The sequence below is a fragment of the Anolis sagrei genome, chromosome X (assembly GCF_037176765.1).
Source record: "Anolis sagrei isolate rAnoSag1 chromosome X, rAnoSag1.mat, whole genome shotgun sequence".
NCBI classification, from domain to species: domain Eukaryota; kingdom Metazoa; phylum Chordata; class Lepidosauria; order Squamata; family Dactyloidae; genus Anolis; species Anolis sagrei.
Window position 1 is genome coordinate 96036366 of NC_090034.1, and position 24855 is coordinate 96061220.

The window sequence follows — 24855 nt, forward strand, 5'->3', positions numbered from 1 at the left end:
CTCTAAGAGGAGGTCAGCTATGACCAGCAGTGCTGCAAAATTCGAAAAAGCATGAACGGAGGGTAAAAGGGAGAAACGTGCCAAGAGTAAGGTGCGTCAAGTCAACCCTGACCAGGACCACCTTCCACCTGGAAACCAATGTCTTCACTGTGGGAGAACCTGCGGATCAAGAATAGGGTCCTCAGTCACCTATGGACCCACCGCCAAGACATCATATCTGGAGGATCATCATCCTAGAGCTACGAGGGATCGCCTAAGAATATGGCAGTGTGGATCCAGCCTGGGAGAGACTGCAGCAGATTGCTTTTGGCTGAACCTCCTGAAAAGGGCAGTTGAGGGGAGGAAAGGAAAGGTCCTGAGGCTGTCAGGAATTGTGGGAGTTGTAGTCCAAAACACCTGGAGGACCCAAATTTGCCCATCCCAGCTCTACAGAGATAAGAGGTAAAGCATGTCAGCTGCCTGTGTGGCCCATCAAGGAATATATCTCTGGAAGGAGGGTGAAAAATGAGAGTATTCTGCCTCATCCATAACATCTTTCTTCAGTGCTCAGATCTCTAGCACTGAAGTAACTGAGCATTTAGAAATAGAGTGTAGGCACCCAAAGAAAAAGGCAAGGTGAAAAAATACGGAGGATTGTAAACACCGCAAATGGAAGACTTCAGCCCCTTCTACACTGCCATCCAATCCAGTTTATCAAAAAGATAATCCACATTATCTGCTTTGAACTGGATTATAGGAGTCTACACTGCCATATATATAATCCGGTTCAAAGCGGATAATCCGGATTTTATACGTCACCGTAGAAGGGGCCTTCTAATGTGAATACTTTCAGTGTCTCATTCTGTGATGCTAGAAATTTGGGGAAACAATTCCTCCGTGGCTGGTACAGGTTAGCTTGGACAACAGAGGCCCATTGAGGGCGAGGAAAGACAATGCAAGGGATCAGGAGGGCAGTGAAGAGGAATGAATGGCCCACTATGTGTGCCCCCGATGAAGGAAGGCATCACAGTGAAGATGGTTGGAAAATAGCCAGAAAGGCTAGTGACTCGAGTCTTTGCATCCACATCCTGCCCAGAATATTGTTTTCAACTCACTCAATACAGAGTACTGCAACATCCAGGAAGGACTTAGGGTGCTTCCAGACAGCACTAAATCATGGGTTTTAAACAGGGGCAAAAAAATCCTGGGATTTCAGAAGAGGTCCACATACAAACCTGTTGATCCTGGGATTTCTGCAGCCCTTGTCCAGACGTGATGTTTTGTTGCAAGATTTAGAGGCTCCCAAAATGGCTGCCACGGTACTTCCGAGGTTTTTTAAAAACCTCAAAATGCAGATATGCGGATATATGGAGAATCACTTCAGCGAAAGACTGCAAAAGTTCCCTTCTTTGTCCTGGCCAGAGAAACTGCCCTCCAGATGTTTCATGAACTATCTTCCACATAAACAAAGTTTACGGAGTAGGATCACTTCTGCCCAAGTCAGCACTGCACAATCAAACAGGAACACACACTTTCAAGCCAGGAACAGAACTTTTTAATTATTTACACTTTTTAGAGCCTGGCTGCCTGGTCATCTGTCCAGACAGATTTGGTTGTGTAGTTGTGGCATCAAACAACAGGGTGCTGGGTTATACATGGCTAATTGCACTTATTGTGAAAAGATGTACTACGTTGACTAGTGGGCCACAACTTTGTCCTGGCCAGAGAAAATGCGCCCTCCACATGTTTCATGAAGTTTCTGCCACACAAACAAAGTTTTTGCCTTCTACTCAAGTGTCACCTTCTTTTTAAAAACTGGCCAATCAGGAACAAACATCTAAAAACTGGGAACAAACCTAGATAAAAAATCCCATGATTTCCAATTGCATGGACATACACACATTTGAAGATACAAATATTTGGCTCAAAACCACAATATTCCAGCACATGGAAATCTTGTGTTTTTTGCCTTTTGTAACAATTGCTTCCATGTTTACAGGGAACAGCGTCTGGCCACCCTCCTGTTTGCTGCAGAAACTCCTGAGATAATGGTACTGTCTGGAAGGGCCCTAAATTCCATCTTTGGAATAGGAAATAAATCAGTCTCAAAAATGCTACTAGATTCCTTCCTCCCCGATTCCTTTTGATGTTGAAACAGACTAATAATGCAGCTCTCTTTGAATTTTTTTTTAATCTGGCCATTAATTATGGTATTTAAATGGTGACGGGATCTGGGGCTGCAGGTGACAGAAAGCAAACAGTTCCGCTCCCATGGCCTGGCATGGCCCAAGCAAAGGAGCCAGACCATAAAAGGCGCTCTTCCCTTTTTCTGCGGCTGCTCCAGGGGCAGAGGAGAGTTGCCAGAGCAACTGCTGATAGCAAGAAGCCTGGCCTGATGGGGTCGAAGCCTGGGATCCAAAGAAGCCCAGGCTCAATCCTGCTAGCCAAGACAGGGCCTCTATGGACTCCAGTGGGAAGAGAACCAGAAACACTTCCAAGCCATAGAGTTCATCCTAGGTTTGCTGTGCGTTTTCTGGACTGTGGCAGCTGGGATGCAGACGGAAGGGCTCTTGAGTCTCAGCACAAACAAGGATGAACTCGATGTGTTGTCAAATACTTTCATGACTGGAATCACTGGGTTGCTGTGAGTTTTCCAGGCTGTATGGCCATATTCCAGAAGCATTCTCTCCTGACGTTTTGCCCACATCTATATCAAGCATCTTTAGATGTTGCAAGATCTGTTGGAAACAAGGCAATGGGGTTTATATATCTATGGAATGTCCAGGGTGGGAGAAAGAACTCTTGTCTGTTTGAGGCAAGTGTGAATGTTTCAATTGACCACCTAGAATAGCCTTGCAGTTTCAAAGCCTAGCTGCTTCCTGCCTGGAGAAATCCTTTGTTGGGAGGTGTTAGCTGGCCTTGATTGTTTCATGTCTGGAATTCTCCTGTTGTTTGAATGTTCCTCTTTATTTACTGTCCTGATTTTAGAGTTATTTAATACCGGTAGCCAGATTTTGTTCATTTTGATGGTTTCCTCCTTTCTGTTGAAATTGTCCACATGTTTTTGGATTTCAATGGCTTCTCTGAGTCATCTGACATGGTGGTTGTTAGAGTGGTCCAGCATTTCTGTGTTCTCAAATAATATACTGTGTCAGAAAACCATGAAAATGAATCAAATCTGGCTACTAGTATTAAAAAGGTCTAAAATCAGGTCAGTAAATAAAGAGCAACACTTAAAACATCTGAGGAATTCCTGACATGAAACAATCAGGACCAGCTAACACCTCCCAACAAAGGATTACCCCAGGCAGGAAGCAGCCAGGCTTTGGAGCTACAAGACCATTCAATGCTAATCAGAGAGAGGTGGGCAGAGGACAGTTCCATCTTGTCTCCTGTGCTATGCTAATAATATAATATAATATAATGTCATGTCATGTAATATATTGTATATACATATAATATTTATAATATTATAATGTAATGCAATATAATACTTCTAATAATATTATATTATAATTATATATTTATATTACATGTAAAATTACTAATAATATTACAATATAATGGTATAGTACAATATAGTAATATGTAATACTGATATTGTACTATGCTAATAATACAGTATATTGTATGTATATATATCTTGTAAGCTGCTCTGAGTCCCCTTCGTGGAGAGAAGGGCGGCATATAAATCTCATAATAAATAAATAAATAAATAAATAATCAAGGTGGCCAATTGCAACATTCACACTTGCCTCAAACAGACAAGACTTATTTCTCCCACCATGGACATTCCACAGATATATAAACCCCACTTGCCTTGTTTCCAACAGACCTCACCACCTCTAAAGATGCCTGATATAGATGTGGGCAAAATGTCAGGAGAGAATACTTCTAGAATATGGCCTTACAGCCCGGAAAACTCACAACAACCCACTGATTCCGGCTATGAAAGCCTTCGACAACACATCGAGCTCATCCTTATAGAATCATAGAATAGAATCATAGATTTGGAAGAGCCCTCATGGGCCATTCAGTCCAAGCCCCTGCCAAGAAGCAAGAAATTTTCATTCAAAGCACCCCCGACAGATGGCCATCCAGCCTCTGTTTAAAAGCTTCCAAAGAAGGAGCCTCTACCACACTCCGGGGCAGAGAGTTCCACTGCTGAACAGCTCTCACAGTCAGGAATTTCTTCCTAGTGTTCAGATGGAATCTCCTTGTTTTTGCCAAGACTCCGTTGAGCTTTTCCCCAGAAGACCCACATCAGAGTCAACATCCTTTTTGTCTCCCAGCCATTTTAAAGAGATGTCTGCTCTTCACTGCTAAGTGCATCCCGGCCCCAAAAAGACAAGGATGAAGCCACTTGCGCGCAGCTGCTGTTTATTCTCTGTTGTAAACAAGCACCGCTGCAAAGGTTCCTACATTATTATGTTGCAAGCCAAGCTGAAGGGCGAGGCACTGTTTGGAACAGGACCTCAGGGCTTATGGCCATTGCGCCAGTTGCACCCAAGCTGGAATTGCAACTTGGTCTGGTCCATGTGCTTGTTTTGAGCAGAAACAAGGGAAGTGATGGACTATTCAGATAGGCAGGCTTGGGGGTAAACACAAACACATCCAGCTTGCTATTGCCTCAATCCTGATAGAGGTGGCATTGACAGCTAGGCTGGACTTATAGCCCAGGTATGGGGAAACTTTGGCCTTCCAGGTGTTTTGGACTTCAACTCCCACCATTCCCAACAGCCTCAGGGGGAAAAGGAAAGGGACTGAGGCTGTTGGGAATGGTGGGAGTTGAAGTCCAAAACATCTGGAAGGCCAAAGTTCCCTCGTGCCTCTTCTGCAGCCAAGGACTGGGAGGTTTAGGAAGGCCCACAATGCAACCGCCTAATCCTGGAAGCTAAGCAGGTTCAGGTCTAGCTAGAACTTCAAGATTTCCAAGAAATACCAAATACTATAGGCTATACTCAGTGCAAAGAAATGGCAAATGTCCTCTGAATAAATCTTGCCAGGATGCGGCAGTTCGAAGTCCAAGCTGACTTGAAGGCACATGACAAGAGTTGACGCAGCTGGCACATTGGCAATGGGTGGAAGATACAATGGGAACTACAACTCCTTCCAACATGAGAATAAGGCAGGAAGGGTCAAATCATCAGCTTGCGGGGTCCAAAAAAAGAAAGGGAATAGGCTTATTCAGTATGATTTGAATCCAAAGGACTACTTCATTGAACAGTCTCACTTCAGGAAAACCTCAGCTTTTAACTTGGGGGTCGAGATCCCTAGGGAGTCGTCAAGCGGGTGGGTGTCAGAGAGGTTGCCAAAGACCATCAAAAAACACGGTATTATTTGTTGGTCATGGGGGTTCTGTGGGGGAACTCTGGCCCAACTCTATCATTGGTGGGTTCAGAATGCTCTTTGGTTGTAGGCGAACTATAAATCCCAGCAACCACAGCTCCCAAATGTCAATGTCTCTTTTCCCCAAACTTCCCCAGCGCTCACCTTTGAGCATATTGAGTATTCCTGCCAAATTTGGTCCAGATCCATCATTGTTTGAATCCAAATGTAGATGAACTACAACTCCAAAACTCAAGGTCAATGCCCACCAAACCCTTCCAGTATTTTTGGTCGGTCATGGAGGTTCTGTGTGCGAAGTTTGACCCAATTCTATCGTTGATGGGGTTCAGAATGCTCTTTGGTTGTAGGTGAACTATAAAATCTCAGCAACTACAACTCCCAAATGTCAACATCTATTTTCCCCAAACTCCACCAGAGTTAACATTTGGGCATATTTAGTATTTGTGCCAAGTTTGGGTTAGAGTTAGGGTTCTCTCTGTGGATATAGGTGAACCACAACTCTAAAACTCAAGGTCAATGCCCACCAAACCCTTCCAGTATTTTCTGTTGGTCATGGGAGTTCTGTGTGTCTGGTTTGGTTCAATTCCATCATTGGTGGGGTTCAGAATGCTCTTTGATTGTAAGTTAACAATAAACCCCAGCAACTACAACTTCCAAATGACAAAATCAACCCCGCCCCAACCCCACCAGTATTCAAATTTGGGCGTATCAGGTATTTGTGCCAAATTTGTTCCAGTGAATGAAAATACATCCTGCGTATCAGATATTTACATTACGATTCATAACAGTAGCAAAACTACAGTTATGAAGTAGCAACAAAAATAATGTTGGGGGTCACCGCAACATGGGAACTGTATTAAGGGGTTGCGGCATTGGTAAGGTTGAGAACCACTGCCTTAAGTTAGTACATCAGCCGCCCAGGTCTCTTCAACACTGCCATATAATCCAGTTCAAAGCAGATAATCTGGACTTGATATGGCAGTGTGGAAGGGCCCTCAGAGATGTTGACTTGAATGGTGGAATACAACTATGCTGTCTCTAAGGCCTTAGAATCAAAGAGTTGGAAGAGACCTCATAGGCCATCCAGTCCAACCCCCTGCCAAGAAGCAGGAATATTGCATTCAAAGCACCCCCGAAAGATGGCCATCCAGCCTCTGGTTTAAAGCTTCTAAAGAAGGAGCCTCCACCACACTCTGGGGCAGAGAGTTCCACTTCTGAACGGTTCTCACATTCAGGAAGTTCTTCCTAATGTTCAGATGGAATCTCCTTTCTTGTAGTTTGAAGCCATTGTTCCATGTCCTAGTCTCCAGGGCAGCAGAAAACAAGCTTGTTCCCTCTTCCCTGTGACTTCCTCTCACATATTTATACATGGCTATCATATCTCCTCTCAGTCTTCTCTTCTTCAGGTCTTCACAAAAGATAGCACAGGCAGGAGCTTTTTCTCGGGGGCAAGTGGCAAGCACCGTTTCCAACTTTCCAATGTGCATGCCTTTCTGCATACTTGCCCTCCTTGATTGAATTGCCTGCTCTGAGCCACAAGAAATAAAGACACCGCACTTTATTACAGGTTAACCCCGAAAGCAGAGGATACACTATACAGATTTATACAACATGGGAAGAGGTAATATTTCGAAAGGCAGCTTCGCAGACCCTGCGATGCAGCTGCCTTGGGCAAACGTCTGCCCAGCTCAACACAGTTGGGAATTTGGCAGCTGGAACGATGACAATGCCACAACACACGCAGCAGCAGCTCTGCAGCCAGGAACCACCATGACAAGGAAACCAGTCCATCCTGGCAACGGCTGCGGCCAAGTAGTTAACAAGCTCTGCCTTGCCCGCCGACTTCAGACTTGCTCCTGTATTTCAGTGCCTGGCTCTACGTCTCCTCGGCCGCCGGGGCTCGTCCGTCGAAGGACGTGTTCTGTCCGGAGGCCTCGCAGCTTCCCCAGCAGCTCCCGGATGAACTCCTGCAAAAGGGAGGCAGTGGAGGTGAGAGTTAGTTTATTTAATTTATTTACACTATTTATATTCCGCCCTGCTGAACTGTTTAAAATCTTGAAAGATGATGCTGTCAAGGTGATCCATGCCATATGCCAGCAAATATGGAAAACACAGGAATGGCCATCGGACTGGAAAAAATCAACTTATATCCCCATACCAAAAAAGGGAAATGCTAAAGACTGCTCAAACTTCCATACAGTGGCCCTTATTTCTCATGCCAGTAAGGTAATGCTCAAGATCCTGCAAGGAAGACTCCAGCAATACATGGAGAGAGAGTTGCCAGATGTACATACAGAGGAACGAGAGACCAGATTGCCAATATCCGCTGGATAATGGAGAAAGGCAGGGAGTTTCAGAAAAACATCTATTTCTGCTTCATTGACTATTCTAAAGCCTTTGACTGTATGAATCATAATAAATTGTGACAAGTTCTTGGTGGTATGCTTGTATGTTATTGTTTATTGTTTATTTTTGTTTATGAGATTTATTTCACTGTTTTGTATTGATTATTTTGTTATTGCCTTCATTTTATTGATGTACTGCGGGCTTGGCCTCATGTAAGCCGCACCGAGTCCCTTGGGCAGATGGTAGCGGGGTACAAATAAAGTTTTATTATTATTATTATATACCAAATCACCTTGTCTGTCTCCTGAGGAATCTGTATAAGGACCAAGTAGCAACAGTAAGAACTGACCACGGAACAACAGAATGGTTCAAGATTGGGAAAGGCGTACGGCAGGGTTGTCTACTCTCCCCCAACCTATTCAACTTGTATGCTGGCCTTAAGTAGTTTCTATTGGTCATAGGGATTCTATTGGCCAACCTTTCCTCTTTCCCTCCTTCCTTCACTCCCTCTTTCCTTCCTTCCCGTCTTTCCTTCTCTTCTTCCTTCCTTCTCTATGTCTTTCCTTCCTTCCCCCTTTTTCTTTCTCTTCTTCCTTCTCTCTTTCCTTCTTTCCTTCCCTCCCCCTTTCTCTACATCTTCCCCCCTTCCTTCGCTCCCTCTTTCCTTCCTTCTTTTTCTTTTTTCTTTCCTTCTCTCCTTCTTTCCTTCTCTAACTTTTCTTCCTTCCCCCTTTTTCTTTCCCTCCCTCTTTCTCTCCTTTCTTCCTTCGCTACCTCTTTCCTTCCTTCTCTATTTGCTTCCATGCTTCCTTCTCCCTTTCCTTCTTTCTTTCTTGCCCTCCCTCTTTCTTTTCTTTCTTTCTTTTTCTCCCCTTCCCTCCCTCTTTCTTCCTTTTTTCTGTACTGTCATTTAGCTTTTCTTCATTTAGCTTTTTGGGGCTTTTTAAGTCCCTTCTGCTGTGTTTTTCAGTGTTTTTATGAGTGAAGGACATACATTGGGTTGTTAGGTGTGTTGTGTCCAAATTTGGGGTCAATTCCCCCAGTGGCTTTTGAATTCTGTTAGTCCTACAAACGAACATTACATTTTTATTTATATAGATTATTATTATTTATATTATTATATATTTATTATGTGTGTAGAAGATATATGTACAGAAGATATGTGTAGATTTACTTAGAATATCAGGTGCTATTCCATAGCTATGGACATAGTACTCCGAACTATCTACACAATTGTTAAGTCCCAGGAGGAACTACCACTTATCAGTGGGGAGGAGGGAGAGAGAGCGCAGGGAGAGAATTTGACTGATGTCGCTTGGAGTGGAAGGGACAGGAGGGCACACTCCATCTGCAAACACACCCTCGTTTCCTTCCCTGATGAGATAAGTTGATTCATTAGTATCTGCATGACCTCCCGATCTCTCTCCTCCCAATGGAAGCAGCCGAGCAGGAAACTGCAAGGGTGGTGAGGATGGAGGACAAAGACCTGGAGAACAGTCCCTTGAATCCTAACCAAGAGAGAAAGAGATAATGGGGCAGATATGGGATTGTGCAGTCCGGACATTGTCCTGGAATGGCTTGATGTAGAATCTCGGCTGGTGGGAACAGAACCAAAGGCAGGAGCTGGTATTGCCTGCAACATCCATTGGACTGGGTCTCCAGGAATCCCCTTTGCAGCGTCTGCACACCCATACCAGAGAGAGGGCCTTAGGAAATGTGTGGGGTGCTGGCAGAACCTCCAGGGCTCATGCACGGAATTGGCAAATTCCTGTTTACCCCTCCACCTCCACATGAAGTTCTCCAACACAACAACTCTTCAATAGTTGACATGAGTTTAAACATTTTCCTTGCACAAGGGCCCAGGGAAAGGTCTGGAAGTTACTGGGGTCCAGGGAACAAAAATACGCACCTCTGTGTTGTTGTGGCATGTTTCCAAGATACTCTGGAAAGAAAAAGAAGTATAAATAAGATGGGAAGGAGCAAGGCCAGCCCCAAACAGAGCGCAGTCAAGATCAACACCCATCTCCCACCCAGAGGGAACAGTCTGGAAAGCCTCACATGAGTTTCTCCACAGGACATTAAAAATATGCATGAAGTAAATAAACAATTTGTTGCACTTTCTTTTTGAAATTTTGATTTTATACTTCTTACTAGCTTGGGTACCTGGCATTGCTCAGGTTATTTGAAAAAGTCAATTTTTTAATTGTACGAAATCCAAAAGGCTGTGGGTGAACTACAACTCACATCATGCCAAGTTAACCCCCTCAAACTCCATCAGTACTTAAAGTTTGTTATGTTGGGCAAGTTTGCTCTAGTTGCATCCTTGGTGGGGTTCAGTGCACTCTCAGACTGCAGAGTAAACTACAATTCCCACTATGGTGTGTCAGTCTCCTCAAACCCCTCTAATAGGTTAAGATAGTCACGGAGGTTCAGTTTGGTCTAGGTCCATCATCGGTGGAGGTCACAATTTCTCTGGCTGTGGGTGAACTACAACTCCCAGAAAGGAAGGTAATTTCTCCCCAAAACCCTCCAGTAACCAAATTTTACCATATCAGGTATGTGTGCCTAGTTTGGTCCAGATCTATCGGTGTTTGGATTCAGTGATCTCTGGATGTAGGTGAACTACAACTCTCCCAAATCAAGGTGAATTTTCCCCAAAGACCTCCAGTATTTTTTGCTGGTCATGGCAGCTCTGTGTGCCAAGTTTGGTCCAATTCCATATTCGGTGGAGTTCAGAGTGCTCACGGATTGCTGGTGAACTATAAATCCCAGTACCTACAACTCCCCTCAAAACCCACGAGTATTCAAATTTGGCATATCGGGTGTGCATGCCAAGTTTGGTCCAGATCCATCACTGTTTGGAGTCATAGTGGAGAGAATTCACCGTGATTTATAGGAGTTGTAGATCCTGGGATGTATAGTTCATCTGCAATCTAAGAGCACTCTGAACTCTACCAACAATGGACCCGGAACTAACTTGGCACACAGAACACCCATGACCAACAAAACATACGGGAGGTCTTTGGAGGGATTTATAGGAGTTGTAGTTCACCTACATCCAGAGCGCACTATGAACCCAAACAATAATGGATCTGGACCAAACTTGGCATGCACACCCGATATGCCTAAATTCTTATACTGGTGGGTTTTGAAGGGAATTGGCCTGGACCTTTTGCAGTTGTAGGTACTGGGATGTACAGTTCACTTGCAATCACTGAGCACTCTGAACTCCACCAAAGATGGAATTGGGCCAAACTCCCATTTGAACTGTGATCTGTTTTGAAAAATTGGAGGATGTCTGAATTTCCTGGGGTTCTCCATTAGACTAACTAGGACTTAGTGCCAAAGGAGGAAAATGCCGGTCTGACTCTTTGCTCCACTTCCAGTATTTGTTGTTATCAGGCGGACTCTGACGCCTTGTCTCCCTATCCTTTCCTTGGGTCTCCTTTGCACGTTGCCTCCAGCTGAGAGCATGTGACTTGCCCAAGGTCACCCAGTGGGTTTCGCCAACTAAGTGGGAATTTCAATCCTATTCTGTCCAAGTCCAAGAACAACATTCAACCTGCTACACTCGACTGGTTGTGTTTTCATTATGTGAACCCACAAATGCCCTGTGGGTATTGTTCCCCATCCCTGGCATAATCTCGTGTCATTTCTTCCATGCTCAAAGCCAATTCCTCAGCTCATGTTATGAGAACGATGAAACTTGGAACACTCCCATTGCTGGGACCGGAATTTCCTGCGTGCATTTCTGCCCTCTCAGCACGCTCCAGGCAATTACTTTAATGTGATATCTAATCGTCGCCAAATGATATAATCACTCCATGTGGATTCAGGGACCACGGCTCCACCAACAGCTCACATCTTGCCCTTAATCTTGGTTGACTCCAATTTGCTTTGGTTCGTCAGGTTCAAAGCCCTCTCTCAATTAAGTGGGCACACGTTGGACCCCCGCCATTGAATCTGGGGTCCTGATTACTATTTCATCACATTTTCATTTTCATGAAAATGAAACCAAGTGTAGGATGGAGCATTCTTTGGGTATTTTAAGCATGAGGGCGAGCATTTTAAAAAAAAGTTTCAGGAGGTGGTGGGGAAGTGGATTTTTTGAAATCATCTGGACATTTGGACATTTCTGTAATGTGATGGCATTCATTGCTCCCAGGTTTACAATGAAATTGTGGGATGGTGGGCGCCGGGCGGGACCCAATCTCTGCAGGTGAAAGAATACTGAAAGGAAACTGAGAGACATTTAACATTGTGATAGAAGGTAGGGAAAATATCTGTTTCATTAAAAAACCGAGTAAGACTGAGCTCTTCTCTGCTCTCCTCTGCCACACACTTCCCTGCCTAATGTGATGAAGTGGTCTCTGTGTCTCTCTCTCCCTCCTTTCCTCTCTCTTGGCTGCCCCACAGAGAAGGGTATGGGCCACATAGTATGTGGCCCAAACTCCCAGGACCACATAGTATGGAGTTTTGGTATTTAAAATGGGGTCCAAGAGCATTTATTCCATATCATAAATGCACCAAGAGAAGTATATGGTCCTTGGGAAACTATAACTCCCAGGACTGCACAGCATGGTGACATGGCATAATAATAATCCTTCCTTCCCAGCTTTCCCATGCAACACAAGGCACAGACATATCACGGAAGGAAGTTCAGGCAAAGTAAAAACTCAGTGAGCAAAAGGTAATGCTCACAAAAGGTACTTTTGACTCCTCCCACAAATTGGGGAAACGTTTCATTGTAAACCTGGGAGCAACGAATGCCATCACATTACACATTACAGATGAATTCAAAAAATCCACTTCCCCACCACTTCCTGAAACGTTTTTTAAAAATGCTCGCCCTCATGCTTAACATACGCAAAGAATGCTCTATCCTACACTTGCTACTTCATCACACTAGAAAATGAATCCATTTTAAATCCAGTTTCTGCCTCCTGCAGAATTCTGGGGTTTGTAGTTCAGTGAGGCTGTTAAAGGCTCCTCCCTATAGGTAAAGGTTGTCCCCTGACATTAAGTCCAGTCATGTCTGACTCTGGGGTGTGGTGCTCATCTCCATTTCTAAGCCAAAGAGCCAGCGTTGTCCATAGACACCTCCAAGGTCATGTGGCCGGCATGACTGCATGGAGCGCCGTTACCTTCCCGCTGCAGCGGTACCTATTGATATACTCACATTTGTAGGGGTGATAATAAAATATGATGTATATACTCAGCTTGATAAGTTTATCAGTTTTATCACGTTTTATCGTATTTATTTATTATATTGTTATAAGTGTCGTAATTTTAACTTACTAAGTGGAGTGTGATAAGGTCTTGACAGTCCTTGTTGTTCTGTTTCTTATTGTGATATGGCCTAAGGACTAATCAATAAAATTACTTACACTTACTTACTCACATTTGCATGTTTTCGAACTGCTAGGTTGGCAGAAGCTGGGGCTGACAGCGGAAGCTCACGCCGCTCCCCGGAATCGAACCTGCGACCTTTCAGTCAACAAGCTCAGCAGCTCAACCCACTGCGTCACCAGTGGCTCCTTATACTACAAACCCCAAAATTCTGCAGTAGGTGGCAACTGGATTTAAAGTAGATTCATTCTCTAATGTGATGAAGTGGCAAGTGTAGGATAGAGCATTCTTTGCATATTCGCTCAGCAGCTCAACCCACTGCGCCACCGGGGGCTCCTTATACTACAAACCCCAAAATTCTGCAGGAGGCAGCAACCGGTTTTAAAGTGGATTCATTCTCTAGTGTGATGAAGTAGCAAGTGTAGGATAGAGCATTCTTTGCATGTTTTCTAGTGTGTTTACTAATGTGATGACAAGAGTGGCTTCCCGGATTTTAAGTGTAGCACTCAGTGGAATTTAGTAAATGTGATGAAGTGGTTGCAAAACAGCTACCAACCTGCAGCTTCTTAGCCCTCTCGCTGTCTGTGCCCATCTCTAGGAGAGTGTCGATGTTCACCTCATCCGGCATGTCTTCTTCCTGCATCAAAGAGAAAGAAGGGTTTTGGAAACGGGCCACGAATTTGCAGCTCCCAAACCAATCTCCCCAAGGGCCAGCCCCCTGGAATAATCCAATTAACCACCGCTGGTTTGCAAACCATTTATGCAGTTCAAATACCTCTCAAGTCAACAATGGCTGTTCCCAATTTGGAGGTCGTAAAATGCACTCGAGGAATGGCAGAGTGTGGAGCTGCCAAAGGCCAGACCACATTCCAGCCATAGGCTTTGTCTCTGTTGTTTGAAAGGGGGAAGGGGGGAGGTTCCAGCCAGCACATCCATCCCCCCCCCCTCTCTGATCAGTATCTCAAGAGATATTGGTGGCAGCTGTTCCTTCTCCCTCCAACCCTTCATCCTTCCTCTCTCCTTCCAAGTTCCAGATGGGAGTGATCCAGGACCAGCTGCCATTCTCTCACCGAACACAGAGTGAGAGAGAAGCCATGCTTCTTGCTGTGCAATCTCTAAACCAGTGTTTCTCAGCCTTCCTAATGCCGCAACCCCTTAATACAGTTCCTCATGTTGTGGTGACCCCCAACCATAACATTATTTTCGTTGCTACTTCGTAACTGTAATTTTCCTACTGTTATGAATCTTAATGCAAATATCTGATATGCAGAATATATTTTCATTCACTGGATCAAAGCTGGCACAAATACCCAACACTCTCAAATTTGAATACTGGTGGGATTGTGGGGGGGATTGATTTTGTAATTTTGAAGTTGTAGTTGCTGGGATTTATAGTTCACCTACAATCAAAGAGCATTCTGAACTCCACCAATGATGGAATTGAACCAAATTTGCCACACAATGGTGCCACAGTGGGTTAAACTGCTGAGCTGCTGAACTTGTTGACCAAAAGGTCACAGGTTAGAATCTGGGGAGTGGTGTGACCTCCCACTGTTAGCTCCAGCTTCTGCCAACCTAGCAGTTTGAAAACATGCAAATGTGAGTACCACTCCAGTGGGAAGGTAACAGCACTTCATGTAGTCATGCCAGCCACATGACCTTGGAGGTGTCTATGGACAACTCCGGCTCTTTGGCTTAGAAATGGAGATGAGCACCAACCCCCAGAGTTGGACACGACTGGATTTAATGTCAGGTGAAAACTTTTACCTTTAACCTGGCACATGGAACTCCTATGACTGACAAAAAATACTGGAAGGATTTGGTGGGCATTGACCTTGAGTTTTGGAGTTGTAGTTCAACTACATCCTGATAGCACGGTGGACTCAAACAATGAGGGATCTGGACCAAACTTGGCACAAATATTCAAAATGCCCAATTATGAACACTGGAGGAGTTTGGGGAAAGCAGACCTTGACATTTGTGAGTTGTAATTGCTTGGATATATAGGTAACCTACAATCAAAGAGCATTCTGAACTCCACCAATGATGGAATTGAACCAAACTTGGCACACATAACTCCCATGACCAACAGAAAATACTGGAAGGATTTGGTGGGCATTGACCTTGAGTTTGGGAGTTGTAGTTCAACTACATCCACAGAGAACGACTCAAACAATGATGGATCTGGACCAAACTTGGGATAAATATTCAATATGCCCAAATATGAGCTTTGGTGGAGTTTGGGGAACATAGACCTTGACATTTTGGAGTTGTAATTGCTAAGATTTCTACAACCAAAGAGTGTTCTGAACCCCATCAATGATAGAATTGAGCCAAACTTCCCACACAGAACCCCCACGACCAACAAAACATACTGGAGATCTTTGGAGGGATTTATAGGAGTTGTAGTTCACCTACATCCAGAGCACACTATGAATCCAAACAGTGATGGATCTGGACCAAACTTGACATGCATACCCGATATGCCGAAATTTGAACCCTTATGACCAACAGAAACTGCTGTGTTTTCTAATTATCTTTGGCAACCTCTCTGATACCTCCCCTGTGACCCACCCCTTGGGTCCTGACCCTCAAGTTGATAAATGCTGCTCTAAATCAATACGCAAGACCTTGTGCAGGAGCAAAAGGAGACATGTGCATGGTCTCTAAAGGTGCCACATCTCAGGACCGCACCCTCATTAATGGGCACTGAGTGGGTGACAGAAAGCAAGCACGGCACCCCTTGCATCATTTATGGCACAGGCCTGAGCACAAGGAAGCCTGGCTTTGCCACTGCGGAACCAGCCAGGCAGCCAAGCCTGACTCCCTGGGGATGAGGAAAGGCAGTCAGACTGGAAACTCTGTCCTTTCATGGAAGATTTGGAGAGGAGGCGCCGCTTTCAGAGATAGGCTGCATTCCCGCCATCAGTCCCTTCCCTGCCCCCTTGGAGATAGCTGTCTGCTCAGAGCAGAAAGAGAACAGAAACTTTGGAGGCTGCCATGAAGTCAAGGAACATCCCATACTTCCCCATTAACCTTTTCTCTGCAACCTGCTTAGGACTATACATATACACACATCTCTAGAACCCACAAAGAGGAGTATAACTAAGCAGTAACAAGGAGAAAGAAGGGGATATGACAGGAGCATTTCGGGAAGGCAGGACCTTATTGGAAGCCATGTGGTGCAATGGGTTAAACCCTTGTGCCAGCTGAACTGCTGACCAAAAGGTCAGTGGGTCAAATCCGGGGAGTGGGGTGAGCTCCCATCTGTCAGCTCCAGCTTCCCATGCAGGGACATGAGAGAAGCCTCCCACAGGAAGGTAAAACATCCAAGCATCCCCTGGGCAACGTCCTTGCAGACGGCCAATTATCTCACACCAGAAGCAACTTACTGTTTCTCAAGTTGCTCCTGACATGAAAAAAAAAATAGAAGCCACTAATGTCAACGCCACTTTTGCAGCCCAGGGTCAGCTCAGACCATCATTGGAAGCTCATTTTATTACCCTCCTCTACAGCAAAGTTGATGTTTTCATCCCAAATATGTGCATTGCATCAGAGCAGCAGAAGCCAATTCTACTCGTAGTCATGAATCTCTTATGATTTAAGTGTATTTAAAATGTGAAACAAGACTGGGAAACTGTTTTGACTACTGCATTTGGAAACAAGAACACATTAAGCACAGTTACAAAGAGTTGAGTGGGGAGAGAAACATTCATTGTATCCTTCACGTCCAAAGCCACGTACTTTGGTTGTGAAGCATCCAACATTACTCTGAACTAGAATAAAGCTACCTATAAATGATAATGGGACTAAAAAAACGGGATTCCAGTCTTGTTACTGAAGGCCTTCATGTCTGGAATCACTGGGTTGCTGGGAGTTTGTCAGGCTGTATGGCCATTGTTCCAGTAGCATTCTCTCCTGACGTTTCACCCACATCTATGGCAGGCATCCTCAGAGGTTGTGAGGTCTTTTGGAAACTAGGCAAGTGAGGTTTATATATCTGTGGAATAATGTCCAGGGTAAGAGAAAGAACTCTGGTCTGCTAGAGGCAAGTGTGAATGTTGCAATTGGCCACCTAGAATAGCCTTGCAGTTTCAAAGCCTAGCTGCTTCCTGCCTGCAGGAAGGTGTTAGCCAGCTGTTGGGAGGTGTTAGCCAGCTCCGATCGATCCTTGTCTGGAATTCCCCTGATTTTTGGGTGCTGCTCTTTATTTACTGTCCTGATTTTAGAGTTTTTTTTAAAAAAATATATACTGGTAGCCAGATTTTGTTCATTTTCATGGTTTCCTCCTTTTCAACAATTTCAACAGAAAGGAAGAAACCATAAAAATGAACAAAATCTGGCTACCAGTATTTAAAAGAACTCTAAAATCACGAAAGTAGATAAAGTGCAACACTCAGAAAACAGGAAACAATCAGGGCCAGCTAACACCTCCCAACAAATGATCCCCTAGGCAGCAATCAAACAGGCTATGAAGCTACAAGGCCATTCAATGCTAATCAAGGTGGCCAACTTGTCTCAAGCAGACAAGAGTTCTTTCTCCCACTGTGGACATTCCACAGATATATAAACCTCGCATGCCTAGTTTCCAACAGACCTCACAACCTCTGAGGATGCCTGCCATGGTTGTGGGAAAAACGTCAGGAGAGAATGCTTCTGGAGCATGGCCATACAGGTGGGAAAGCTCACAGCAACCCAGCCATTTAAAGGGATGGGAACTCTCGGGCTATTACCTTCAGAGTAAAGTTGAAGGTTTTCATGGTCAGAATCATTGGGTTGTTGTAGGTTTTTCGGATTGTATGGCCATGTTCTAGAAGCATTCTTTCCTGACGTTTCGCCTGCATCTGTGGCAAGCATCCTCAGAGGTTGTGAGGTTTACACACAACTTCACAACCTCTGAGGATGCTTGCCACAGATACAGGCAAAACGTCAGGAGAGAATGCTCCTAGAACATGGCCATACAACCTGAAAAACTTACACAACAACCCACTATTACCTTCAGAGCCTAAAATTATCAAATTGCACCAGTAGGAAGTAGTCCATCATGCAAATACAAGTGTCACAGAGGCGTAGCACCGGCTGATGGTAAACAATAGGCAAAAAGGAACCATTTCACAACATGCCTTGGGACAAAGCCCAACTGTTCCATAACCAGCAGTGTAATTGGCCCTCTGAATCCTCAGGTTCCGCACCCATGGATTCAACCCTACACACTTTGAAAATGTATTTTTCTTCTTCTGAGGTTGAAAGGACACTCTTGACTAAAGTCACCCTGTGGTTTCAGGGCCACAGTCTGAGCTTCAAACCACTACGCCATGGTTTATGAATTCCTTCCCTTTCTTTTACTTACTTCTCTTTCTTCTTTTCCTTCACTCTCAGCTCAGAAACCACACAACACCCTAATACAATTACTGCATAGGATATTAATTTCCCCTTCTAGTAACTTTGGAGAATATAGGATGAAAGAGAGGAACCCAAAGTGGCATTTGATGCTATAGACCAGCCATGAGCAAATTTGGGCCCTCAAGATGTTTTGGACTCCAACTCCCAACATTCCTAACAGCCTCGGGTCCTTTCCTTTTCCCCCTCAGCCACTTAAGTGGCTGAGAGGTAAAGGAAGGAGCCTGAGCCTGTTAGGAAAGATGGGAGTTGAAGTCCAAGGGGCCTGAGGACATTAGGAATGGTGAGAGTTGGAGTCCAAGGGGCCTGAGGCTGTTAGGAATGCTGGGAGTTGAAGTCCAAGGGGCCTGAGGCTGTTAGGAATGCTGGGAGTTGGAGTCTAAGGGGCCTGAGGCTGTTAGGAATGGTGGGAATTGGAATCCAAGGGGCCAGGGGGCATTAGGAATGCTGGGAGTTGGGAGTCTAAGGGGGCTGAGGCTGTTAGGAATGGTGGGAATTTGAGTCCAAGGGGCCTGGGGGCATTAGGAATAGTGGGAATTGGAGTCTAAGGAGCCTGAGGCTGTTAGGAATGTTGGGAGTTGGAGTCCAAGGGGGCCTGTGGCTGTTAGGAATGCTGGGAGTTGAAGTCCACAGAGCCTGAGGCTGTTAGGAATGCTGGGAGTTGGAGTCTAAGGGGCCTGGGGCTGTTAGGAATGCTGGGAGTTGAAGTCCAAGGAGCCAGAGGATATTAGGAATGCTGGGAACTGAAGTCCAAGGGGCCTGAGGCTGTTAGGAATGCTGGGAGTTGGAGTCCAAAACACCTCAAGGGCCCAAGTTGGCCCATACCTGTTACAGATTGAAGGACCTGGGCCTTCAAGCCTTGGATTCAGTACACCATTACCTGTAATAGACCAGGTGAGTCTTATTCACAGACTGTTCCTGATTTCCTGGTTGAGGGACACTAGAATCAACCAGATGTGGAAGATGTTGGAACACACCAAGGGAGGAACCTAAGAGGAAGGCAGACTCTTTGGGCAAGGAAGAGAACCAAGGCTGGGATGGAAGGTCCACCAACAAAGGAAGAGGTTCAATGGTTCAAAATGACAAGATTCTACCTAAACATCAGGATGAACTTCCAAAAGGTTAGGAATGCTCAATAGTGGGATATGCTGCCTTAGAGTGATGTAGAATTTCCTTCTCTGGAGGTTTTCAAACAGAGGCTGAATGGCCATCTGTTGTGTACTTGCCTGGTAGGATGGGGTTGGACTGGATGGCCCTTGGGGGTCTCTTCCAACTCTAGGATTCTATTACTCTGAGCTTCCATTCTCCCCAGGTAGGATGCTGTTCAAGCATGATGGGATTTGTGATCATCCAACCAAATATTCTAGGATTCTATGACTCCAAGCTCCCATTCTTGCCAGGTAGGATATTGTTTGGGCCTGATGGGATATGCGATCATCCAACCACATCTCCTATAAGAACACCCAGGCTATATGCTGAAAGCATCTCCTCACTGCCTTTGGCTTCCACCCCTCACACAGTACGGGCAGTCCCCAAGTTATGAGCGAGATAGGTTCTGTAGGTTTGTTGAATGTGTATGTAAGTTGGAACAGGTACATGATCAAGTGTAACTCCAGTTACCCACACACACACACACACACACACACACAAACAAGAGTTTGTTTTCCCTAATTCTTTAGCATACTAGGGAATTGAAATTTTGTCTATTGTGTAGTAAGTCTATACTTTGTGCATTCTCTTATTTCAATTTGAAATAGATGAGATACAGATAGAGATAGAGAGATAGACAGATAGGCAGGTAGATAGATGAGATACAGATACAGATACAGATATAAATAGATAGATAGTCAGGTAGATAGAGAGAGAGAGACAGATAGTCAGGTAGGCAGGTAGATAGATGAGATACAGATAGAGATAGTCAGGTAGGCAGGTAGATGAGATACAGACAGATAGAGAGAGAGAGATAGTCAGGTAGATGAGAGAGAGGCAGATAGATAGATAGATAGATAGATAGATAGATAGATAGATAGATAGACAGACAGACAGACAGATAGACAGATAGACAGATAGACAGATAGAGATAGAGATAGAGATAGTCAGACAGATAGACAGAAAGATGAGATACAGAGAGAGAGAGAGAGAAGTAGATAGATGAGATACAGATATGGATAGATGGATAGACAGAAAGATAGATATGTAGATAGATAGATACATAAGAGACAGATAGACAGATGAGATACAGAGCTAGAGAAATAGTCAGATAGGCAGATAGATAGATGAGATAGAAATAGATAATCAGACAGCAGACAGGTAGATAGATGAGATAGAGAGATGAGATACAGATAGAAATAGATAATCAGACAGTAGACAGGTAGATAGTTGAGAAAGAGATAGAGAGATGAGATACAGATAGAAATAGATAGTCAGACAGGTAGATAGATGAGGTACAGATAGAGATAGATATATGTAAATGGATAGACAGATAGATAGATGATGTACAAATAGAGATAGATAAGTAGATGGATAGATAAGTAGATGGATAGACAGATAGATGAGATACAGACAGAAACAGATGATAGATAGATAGATAGATAGATGAGATACAGAAAGAGATAGATAGAATAGATAGATAAGTAGATGGATAGACAGATGAGATACAGAAACAGATAGATGGATAGATGGATGGATAGATAGATGAGATACAGATAGATAGATTAGATAGATAAGCAGATGGATAGACAGATAGATAGCTACATAGATGGATAGACAGATGATGATGATGATGATGATGATGATAATTTTATTTTTCTACCCTGCCTCCATCGCCCTGAAGGGACTCGGGGCGGCTTACATGGGCAATGCCCAGGCAACATACAATTAAAAAGAGAACAAAAAAAATCGTAAACAATAAAAGCAAGCATCATAAGCAACAACATAGGTACCTCTAATCTCATTTGGGGGGATCAATATGCAGATAGATGAGATACAGACAGAGATAGCTAGATAGCTAGATAGATGAGTTACAGAGAGATAGATAGATACATAGATAAACAGATAGATAGATGAGATGCAGATAGAAATAGACAGGTACGTGCAGACAAACACACACACACACTTATACATACATACATACATACATACATACGCAACCTTTGGATAGCATATGGAAGGGTCAACACCCCTGTGGTGTTTGTTTGGGTGTCTGTGTCCTGTTTGGAAGATTTCACTTCACTTTTTGTTCCTGAGATAATTGGATTTTGAAAAATGTGACTTGTAGTGGAAACAAGGATTGGTGATCAGACTTCAGTGAAGACCACTTTCCACCATGGTAACTCTTCCAAGGAGTGAATTTCCTTCTGGGGGTAGATTTTTCTCCTTTCCTGTTGTCTCACCCTTGTTCTTAACTAAGAGTTGGGTGTTTGTAACTCGGGGACTGCCTATATTCCGTCTAGGTAAAAAGGCTTAGACAAGGGGGATGTCTCTCCTTCTTTTGCCTGGAGAGGGGAGGGGGAACCCAAGCTGCTTTCCTCCCCACACACCAGATGCGCCTCCCCATCAGGGCAGATGGCAACCCCAAGCCCCTTCCTTCCCTGGGGGCAAAGAGGGCAGCAGCTGGGGAAGAGAGAGGAAGGGAAGGGCCTCCAAAGGATTAACCTCTTGCTTGCCAAAAGGGAGATGAGGCAGAAGAGACAGGCGCTTCATCCTCCTATATAGAGTTAGCATCCCAAGGTCATCCCATCCCAATCAACTCTATTTAACACAGTTCGGACCTAGTTCGGGAGTAGAGCAGGCATGGGCCAACTTGGGCCCTCGAGGTGTTTTGGACTCCAACTCCCACCATTCCTAACAGCCTCACGCCCCTTGGACTCCAACTCCCACCATTCCTAATGCCCTCAGGCCCCTTGGACTCCAACTCCCACCATTCCTAACAGCCTCAAGCCCCCTGGATTCCAACTCTCACCATTCCTAACAGCCTCAGGCCCCTTGGACTCCAACTCCCACCATTCCTAATGCCCTCAGGCCCCTTGGACTCCAACTCCCACCATTCCTAATAGCCTCACGCCCTTTGGACTCAACTCCCACCATTCCTAAGAGCCTCAGGCCCTTTGGACTCAACTCCCACCATTCCTAAGAGCCTCAGGCCCTTGGACTCCAACTCCCACCATTCCTAACAGCCTCACGCCCTTTGGACTCAACTCCCACCATTCCTAAGTGCCTCAGGCCCTTGGACTCCAACTCCCACCATTCCTAACACCCTCAAGGTCTTGGACTACAACTCCCACCATTCCCAAGAGCCTCAGGCCCTTGGACTCTAACTCCCACCATTCCGAACAGCCTCTGGGTCTTGGAGTCCAACTCCCACCATTCCTAACAGCCTCAGGACCCTTGGACTCCCACCATTCCTAACAGCCTCAGGACCCTTGGACTCCCACCATTCCTAACAGCCTCAGGCCCCTTGGACTCCAACTCCCACCATTCCTAACAGCCTCAGGTCCCCTGGATTCCAACTCCCACCATTCCTAATACCCTCAGGCCCCTTGGACTCCAACTCCCACCATTCCAAACAGCCTCAGGGTCTTGGATTTCAACTCCCACCATTCTTAACACCCTCAGGGTCTTGGACTCCAACTCCCACCAACCCTAACACCTTCAGGTTCTTGGACTCCAACTCCCACCATTCCTAACAGCCTCAGGACCCTTGGACTCCCACCATTCCTAACAGCCTCAGGCCCTTGGATTCCAACTCCCACCATTCCTAACAGCCCCAGGCCCTCTGGATCCCAACCCCACCATTCCTAATACCCTCAGGCCCCTTGGACTCCATCTCCCACCATTCCTGACAGCCTCAGGACCCTTAGACTCCAACTCCCACCATTCCTAACACCCTCAAGGTCTTGGACTCCAACTCTCACCTTCCTAACACCCTTAGGCCCCTAGGACTCCAACTCTCACCATCCCTAACATCCTCAGGGTCTTGGACTCCAACTCCCACCATTCCTAGCACCCTCAGGGTCTTGTACTCTAACTCCTACCATTCCTAACAACCTCAGGCCCTTTTCTTTTCCCCCTCAGCCGCTTAAGTTGGAGTCCAAAACACCTGGAGAGCCCAAATTGGCCCATGGCTGGTGTAGATGCGCCTCCTGCCCACCTGGCCCCGGTAGAGCTCCTCCAACCAGCCGTCGATCCACTTCTCAGTGTCGAGGCGCCTCTGCAGCTCCCTCCGGTCGTATTTGACGGTGACTCGGGCTTGGCGCCTCTGGATGCCGGGGCTCGGGGTCCGGTCCGTGCGGGAGCCTTCCGGGGAGAGCGCCGCGCCCGGCCGCGCCGGAGAAGCCCGCCCCAGCCTCCTGCCCACCCGGTTGGCCGCCATGGCTCCAAATCCCACGCCGGACGGGACCCACCGGGCTTTATAACGTCGGAGGGGGAGCAGCGCCTCCTCCTCCTCCTCCTCCTCCTCCTCCTCTTCTGCTTGCCCAATTGGGGCAGGCGCCTCTGCAGCGCCACCTGCTGGTCCGCCCCGTCGAGGCTGCAGACAAGCAACCCAGGCGGCCCCCTTCTGGCTGATACCGCGCACTGCAGCCATCATTTCCATCATCCCCAAAGGAGGAAACCATGAAAATGAACAAAATTTGGCTACCAATATATTTTTAAAAAAAACTCTAAAACCACAACATTAAACAAAGAACAACACTCAAAAAATTCCAGACAAGAAACAAGCAGGGCTAACTAATCACCTCCCAACAAAGGATTCCCCCAGGGAGTGCGAGATAGGACAGATAGATGGATAGATTAGATGGATGGATGGATAAACAGATAGACAGACAGACAGATAGATGGATGGATGGAGATAGATCAATCAATCAATCAATCAATCGGAGAGAGAGATGGTAGTTACAGATAACAGCTGATGGATGGATGGATAGATGGATGGAGATAGATAGATAGATCGGACAGAGAGAGAGATGTTAGTTACAGCTGATAGATGATGGGTGGATAGATGGATGGATAGAGATAGGTAGATAGATCTGAGAGAGAGGTAGTTACAGATGATAGATGATTGATGGATAGATGGATGGATAGAGATAGATCAATCAATCAATCAATCAGAGAGAGAGATGAAAGTTACAGATGATAGATGATGGATGGATAGATGGATGGATAGAGATAGATCAATCAATCAATCAGAGAGAGATGAAAGTTACAGATGATAGATGATGGATGGATAGAGATAGATCGATCAATCAATCAGAGAGAGAGATGATAGTTACAGATGATAGATGATGGATGGATTGAGATAGATAGATAGATAGACAGGCAGATTGAAGAGAGAGATGGTAGTTACAGATGATAGATATTGAATGGATGGATTGATGGATGGAGACAGACAGACAGATAGATAGATTGGACAGAGAGAGAGATGTTAGTTACAGC

At 45.3% G+C, this 24855-nt stretch overlaps 1 protein-coding gene across 1 annotated transcript; it reads right to left on the minus strand.

Annotated features, from left to right (window-relative positions):
• Window positions 1–6871: 6871 nt before the first annotated feature.
• LOC137094863 (protein phosphatase 1 regulatory subunit 14A-like) lies at window positions 6872–24006 on the minus strand (the record flags this gene model as incomplete). The annotated part of the gene is given in 5 exon segments (XM_067460781.1): window positions 6872–7295; window positions 9584–9616; window positions 13580–13660; window positions 23573–23958; window positions 23961–24006. Coding segments are annotated over 5 exon segments (669 nt in total), but the record flags the coding sequence as incomplete, so codon positions are not given.
• Between the last annotated feature and the right edge of the window lie 849 nt (window positions 24007–24855).